This window comes from Anneissia japonica, unplaced genomic scaffold, assembly GCF_011630105.1.
Source record: "Anneissia japonica isolate Jap-2015-1 unplaced genomic scaffold, ASM1163010v1 scaffold288058_len748972_cov163, whole genome shotgun sequence".
NCBI lineage: Eukaryota > Metazoa > Echinodermata > Crinoidea > Comatulida > Comatulidae > Anneissia > Anneissia japonica.
The window spans coordinates 645,153-652,511 of record NW_022701645.1 but is presented as its reverse complement, the minus strand read 5'-3'; the positions used below and the strand labels follow the sequence as shown (position 1 = coordinate 652,511).

The window sequence follows — 7,359 nt, the reverse complement described above, 5'->3', positions numbered from 1 at the left end:
GATAGGTCTAGGTCCCTTTAAGTAGGCCTCTCAAAACTCTTCATATTTTAGTCTGAATGAAAATATAAATCAAATCAACCTTAATCTCATGAATCTATGAATCATTCAAAGTGTATACGTTGTTATAAAAGGCATCTTCTATACTAAGCTAACTTCATTACATTTAAACGATTTAATATACACCACTTTCCACTCCGCTGAATGTTTATGTTTTTATACCCACTATACGAAATCGTGATCACATCATCTTTGGTGACTAATTCCATCTAATGGATCTGTGATGGATTATGAATGTAGACAGTCTCTTTCATAGAAATGAACTGTTAAATTATGTTTATTTTGCTCTGCTAACCTTGTTTACAGGCTTTATATTGAATTTTTTTCAACGGTTTCAATTTTAAATGTTAAATAATGTTTCATTTTGCAGTTATCCAAACACCACCGACAGATTTTAGGGCAGCCAGTCCTGGAAAATATGACATTCACTTGCTATGGACGCCTCCTGACACAACTGCTAAAGTCGAAGTAAGCATGCCAATTATCTAATATGACAATCTTTCTATAATCTAGTAAAAACATACAATTGATTTGCTTTTTTTTGTCAATTCAAACAATTTCAAACACCAAGATCAAACCAAAAAAATTTGAAGACCTATTCCATTTCTGGGAATTGGGTGTTGTCTGATATTCAGGGACCCTCTTAAAAAATAATTTCTTTAAAAAATGTCTTAAGAAAAAATGTGATGTTTCTATCAGCAAAGTCTCTCTTCGTTGCATAGTTAGTGGAGTTGTTTTTCAGTTGTCAGAAAAAGTCCTGTGGTCACAGGAATTGAACCCAGGACCCTGGGATTAGAAGTCAAGCATCTTAACGACTATTCAACTCCATTTCAACATGCACATTGGCTGTATTGCACGCATAACTTTACTGCTAAAACGTCTTATCCGAAAGATGGAGCACTGTCCTTCAGCTAAAATATAAAGGAGATCAGTGGATTAAATTTGAACCGGTGACCAACATTAAAAATCATAATGTGTTTACACACAGCTGCTACTACCCAGTTTAGCTGACTAGGCTAAGCTGCTCTCTAAAATCTAACAAAATAGCCCAAGAGACACAGGACTAGTCCTATTAGTTTATTTTACTTGCGTTTTTTTTACTTTTTCACTATCCTTACAGACAACTCAGACAATTCGTACGGCGCAGCCCGACGTAGTTTCGTTCTGTGTTAGTTGAACGCAGATGCGATAGGTCTGCATTGAGGACAGTCGCATCATAAAATGCTAAACATGTCTAATATTCTCACGACTACATAGACTGTCCCCAACGATAAATTGCATCCGGCTGAGTCGTACGACGCTGATTTGGCCTTTACCAACCAAAGGCAAGCTTATTTTTGTTTAAGAGGTGTTTCATATATTTATAATAAATGTTATTATTTGTTGTTTTATATCATAAAATAAATAAATTTAATAAATTTAGCTTAAATTAAAACCAATTAGGCCGCCTTAATAGATTTTATATCATTAACTTATTACTCTTATTTTTACGGTTGTTGTTTTTGTTTTCATTGTTGTTCATATTGTAGCTCTCCTCATGATTTGTCCATTTTTTTTCTCTGCCAATTCTAATTCTTGTTGATTTTAATATTTTTTCGTTGTTGTATTTATTGTTGATATTGCAGTTGCTCCTACTTCATATTTATTGTTTTTATTTTAATTACTACTGTTGTTTTTATTGCTATTATCACTGTAATATTGTTTGTATTTTAATATTGTTAGTATATCCTTTTCATTTGTAATGTAATAATTAATTAATGAATGTATTGGTTGTAGTAATAATTTTTTTTGTTATTATTGTAGTAATTATTCATTTGATATAAATTCATATTTTGGTATTTCATATTCGGCATAAAAATCATAAATCACATGACCAAACTTGTCTCAAGAAGACACCATGTGCTGATAGCCCAACACAAGACGTGGGTATATCTTCTAATCCTTCTGGCGAAATAAGTATACAATAAATTACAAAACAGCACAGAAGCAAACATAAAACATCAGATAGAAATTGCCTTTAAAAAGATTGATAGAAAATAAAAAGTTACAGATAAAATTATTATCCCATAAAGAGTGTAAAATTTGTGTAACCGCAGTTACTTATGTTTTGCTCTAGAACTACGTTTTGAGCATGTCTTCTAGTCTATGGGAAGGAGAACAGATTTATCATGATGATAGTGGGCCCATCAAAAATACAGAAATTACTGGTAAGTTGAAATCTCTATTTCAAATAATTTACTGCATAGTGGTTGAAATTAGTTTTTCTTTTTAAATCAAAAGCAATCTTGGAATGAATTAATCTGGTTTCTGTAAACGTTCTTTGTGTGAACCAGATGGATAAACTTATTGCATACCTGCAGTGTTTCAGATGCTACCTCAGGCTATTCATTAATAAGCACTGAAGCTACTACCAGTCATCACCGCTTTAAGTATGGTGAAGTACGCCCCCATATGGATGAGTGAGATATCCTGAAGAATATTTTGATAAAATACAAGAATTGGTTCAGCCATTCAGTATATATATAGGGACCGGCAGTCGGAGGCATCGACCATTACCCCGGAGGCATTTTAGGAAAAAAAATTATTTATTTTATTTTTTGTTACACATCACAATTTAATGCATACCGGTAATTAAATTTGATATTTATGCTTGCTCCAAACCACTAAGTGTACTACTGTTTAGCTATAATAATGTAAAAATAAAATTTGGTGCTTGAGGCATTTGATCAAGATAATTTTCATGGTTGGAGGCACAAAAATATTTTTTCCAGGCCTGAATCTATGTATGTGGTATATAATTTCAAGTAACATTGGTATATATATTAAATAATTTAAATTAGTGTTCGTTTTTACTTTACAGTGCGCAAACTTTGCCCTGGAACTCAATACGTATTCCAAGTTGCTGCAAATAACTCTTATAGACAAGGACCCTTCAGTCAACATATTTCCAATAAAACAAAAGGAAAATTTCCAGATCCTCCAACAAACTTACAGGGTAAAGTATTGAGTGCAACAGAGGTAAATCTTCACTGGAAACCACCAAATGGAACTAGAGACGTAAGTCCAATAGCTCATAAATTTGAAACTTTTTCTTGGTTAACTTCCTTTCTAAAGAAAGAAATAACTAAATTTTGAATTATTTGTATATTTAAAAGTTAATATTATGAAGGAGTGATTAAATGTACGATATATAGGCTTGCTATTCCAAAACCAAGTGTACTGTCGCTAATTTTTAAACTGAGTAATTAACGTAGCATGTGGAAGTATTGTATACTTTAGTACCGAGAAGCCATAATACTTTTGCTCATAATGTTGAGACTTTCTCAACTACAACAGTTCTTTTCAGAACTACCTATGTGGTGTACCACAAGCTTCAACATATATGGTATTATTATTATTATTATTATTATTATTGTTGTTATTATTATTTATTGTTATTGTTATTATTATTATTATTATTATTATTGTTTATTATTATTATTATTATTATTATTAACTTATTATTATTATTGTTATTATTATTATTATTATTATTATTGTTTATTATTATTATTATTATTATTATTATTAACTTATTATTATTATTGTTATTATTATTATTATTATTATTATTATTATTATTATTATTATTATTATTATTCAGGGTTTGCATGCCTAAACCAGCATCAGTAACCAAAACAAGAAAACTGAATTTTTATTATATTCATATTTTCACATTGTAAGATTTAAAGTGGTAGGTCATTCACTGGAATCTTAGTATTGCCAAAGTTATGAGTAAAAGATAATGGCTTCTCTGTGACTCAAGTATACAATACCGCCATATTTTTTATGCTAATTACCCAATATTTAAACCCACATCAGGAATACACCTATTTATGGCGAGTTGATTGGCCGAGCGGTTAAATCAGGGGCACCGTAACCTTCAGCTCTAATATATCGGCGCTGGTTCGAACTGCTCATTCGCCAATGGCGAGACTTTCTTTATAAATTGTTTCGCGAACCAGATTTTTTGAGCTACCATATTTTATAGCTCCTTTACTCAATACTGGTTTGTGCGACAACTTAACCATTTTGCCACGACATGCCTCATATAGTCATGATGTGCCTATATATGGTCATGATGTGATATCATCATGACTTTATTTAGGCATGTCTCATGTTTTTGTCAAATATGATTGGCATCATGATTTTGGACTAGTCGAGTGGCCAAGCAGTTAGGCAGATGTACCATTAACTACAACCTTAACTTCGACGCTGGTGCCAGCCACTCCTTGCCCAGAGTTCGGTTGGTAGAACCAAGTCTTCTCGGATAAGGACTTAAAATAGGGGCCCAGTGTATACATCTTGTTTGTGTGCACTTTAAAGACTCTATTGCATCTTTCAGAAGAGTAGGGTTTACCCCCAATGTTATGGTTTATTTCACCCCCTGTCATTGTGGAATGACTGTCTCTTATACACATCTAGATGTGTATAAGAGACAGCAATACCGCCACATTTCTCGCCTTAAAGTACTAAGGTTTTCCGTACTAAGGTCTCATTTGGAAAAATTCAAAGACTGGCTTTGAAAATGTATGCAGTGTTGTTAAAACATTGCCTTTTAATTTGCCATCCCTACAAATCAATGGATATGCTGTCAGTTAAAAAAAAAAAAAAAATCTTTATTAGTTTTTGTGAAATGAGGATTCCCTGAGAAAAGCCCACCTCCAAAAATCAACAAACTTGTGTGCGCAAGTGGGAATGATCTAGATTAATAGTATCATCACGTTAAGTAGTTGACTTCTGAGGAGGCTCTTGAAAGATGGTGGCTAGTGACAGACGTTAGATTGACAATTTCATGTGATTGTGAAGAAAAGCAGAAAAAAACATTAAAGAAATATTGATACAAGATAACTTAATTGTTGTAATGTATAACGTAATACATGCAAAATTTTGTTCCAGTTGCATTAAATAAATACTGTACAATAGAAGACATACTGAATAAAGAAAATACAAATTGCACAAAAAATACAAGGTTACAGTAAATTTAGAAAGTTAGAAATGCTAAATACATAATCTAAATAAATAATTTTATCTTTTAAATTCATTGTTGTAAAGAAAGACCGATTTGTTGAAAAAAAAGAATTTCTGGATCTGGACAAGCTGTTATTAAGTGGATGGAGTCTGTCAGACTTGTTAGCGATATATACTAATCTGGCAGAAAAAAAAAAACTTGTTTTGAAAACTAGTAAAAAGTGAACTATTCCAATAAGCCACACCCCTTAGATGTTGTTGCTATGGTCTCGCATTCATTTTTTGACTTGTGTGTGTTGGTTGGAACTGCATATATTTCTTGTCACATTCTTATTGGTTAGTTAGTGTGATTGTCACAACAGAAAAGCCCATTAAATAGTCCCACTAGCTTTAACATTGCTTATCTATTTATCACCATGAAAATACTAACGTTGCAGTACTGAAATTTAATCTTTCCTTTGTAGTTGGTGTATAAGATTTTTTGGTCTGACAGTGCAAAGGATCTGGAGAAAACGTGGTCAGCAAACCAAGTAACAAAAAGTACGGACTACAATGTCACTAATTTATCATCTGGAGTCAAGTATTATTTTGCAGTCAGTGTACAGGATCAGAACTGTAAATACACACAAAAATCAAACGTCATACTACTGCAAACAAACTTTGGTAATTATACATACATTTGTATTATACTGTCTTAAACTCTGTCAAGACTACCAAATTTTCTTTGATAAAATACTGTTGTATGCCCATATATGAGGCACGTGGTGGCAAAATGGCTAAGTTGTAGCAAAAATTGAAATTTAATTATTAGTATTTTCAGATACCTGAGTATGTGATCTTTAAAATGAGGAGTCATTCATTGAAATTGGACATTTCAAGCCTAAGTTATTGGAAAGTGAAATTACAGCACTCTTAGAGTCAAGATAAACATAATTTTGAGAAATTGCCTTCCAAAGTTATTTGTGCATACATTGTTTAATAGAATTAATTATTTAAATAACATTAAATAAACAATTTGTTGATCACTTCCAGAACTAATACTTTGGGACATGATTAATAAGACATTAAACTGTTGACCTATAGTGAAATAAAATTGGATTTTTAGGCAATTTTTTTGAGCTACCATATTTTATAGCTCCTTTACTCAATACTGGTTTGTGCGACAACTTAACCATTTTGCCACGACATGCCTCATATAGTCATGATGTGCCTATATATGGTCATGATGTGATATCATCATGACTTTATTTAGGCATGTCTCATGTTTTTGTCAAATATGATTGGCATCATGATTTTGGACTAGTCGAGTGGCCAAGCAGTTAGGCAGATGTACCATTAACTACAACCTTAACTTCGACGCTGGTGCCAGCCTCTCCTTGCCCAGAGTTCGGTTGGTAGAACCAAGTCTTCTCGGATAAGGACTTAAAATAGGGGCCCAGTGTATACATCTTGTTTGTGTGCACTTTAAAGACTCTATTGCATCTTTCAGAAGAGTAGGGTTTACCCCCAATGTTATGGTTTATTTAACCCCCTGTCATTGTGGAATGATGTGAACATGTAGCTGTTATAAGCGCCTCTTTAAGGCTGCTAGATAATCACAGACTATGCTCATATGCAATTCAGCACAATGACGCTGCAAATCATGAGTTATTCTCCTACCTTTCCATTTACATTTACAAAAAACATATGGAAACTATTTGCAATGAGCACTATATTATTATTATATTATTATATTATTATTATATTATTAGTTCCTATGCATGTAATGCAATAGGAACTATTGTAATCACTCTGTCACATTTCTTTTGTTTTTTATTGTGTGTAGAATGTGTGTGCGTATGTGTGTAGACATTTATGCAAATGCGCATGCGTCAAAAAAAAAAAAAGATTTCCGACATTTTGTTTTACATCGCGATGCGAAGTTCGATGTGGATTTTCTGCAGAGTTCAGTCAGGGCTCACGCTAACCGATCGGCAAGTCGGCATGCATGAAACTATTTTGGTTTTACGGAAAAAAAATCAACTGCTGTGGCATAGGTATTTTGAAGAAGGCCTAAAATAAAACAAAAAGGTTTTAATACTTGCTGAAATACATCGTTTTTCCATTTAGATCTCCATTTTTCACTAACTCCATGCGACATTTTTTTCTGTTGTATGAGTAGTCCATAGAGCTATTAAACAACTAGAGTGTTGACAAGATGGCACAGCAATGCAGAGTTATGTATGTGTACCATCCAAGATAGCCGTCGTAGTAAAACGCCACCTTCAGGCTTAGTATACATATTATTACATA

At 32.7% G+C, this 7,359-nt stretch overlaps 1 protein-coding gene across 1 annotated transcript in view; it reads left to right on the top strand.

Moving 5' to 3' along the window:
* The window catches only part of LOC117103702 (sortilin-related receptor-like), a 57,879-nt gene that overhangs the window by 43,030 nt on the left and 7,490 nt on the right, over window positions 1-7,359 (top strand). Inside the window, exons 40-43 of the mRNA XM_033244308.1 lie at window positions 428-525; window positions 2,174-2,264; window positions 2,918-3,114; window positions 5,532-5,730. Coding sequence (XP_033100199.1) covers window positions 428-525; window positions 2,174-2,264; window positions 2,918-3,114; window positions 5,532-5,730 — 585 coding nt within the window. The remainder of the gene's footprint in view (window positions 1-427; window positions 526-2,173; window positions 2,265-2,917; window positions 3,115-5,531; window positions 5,731-7,359) is intronic.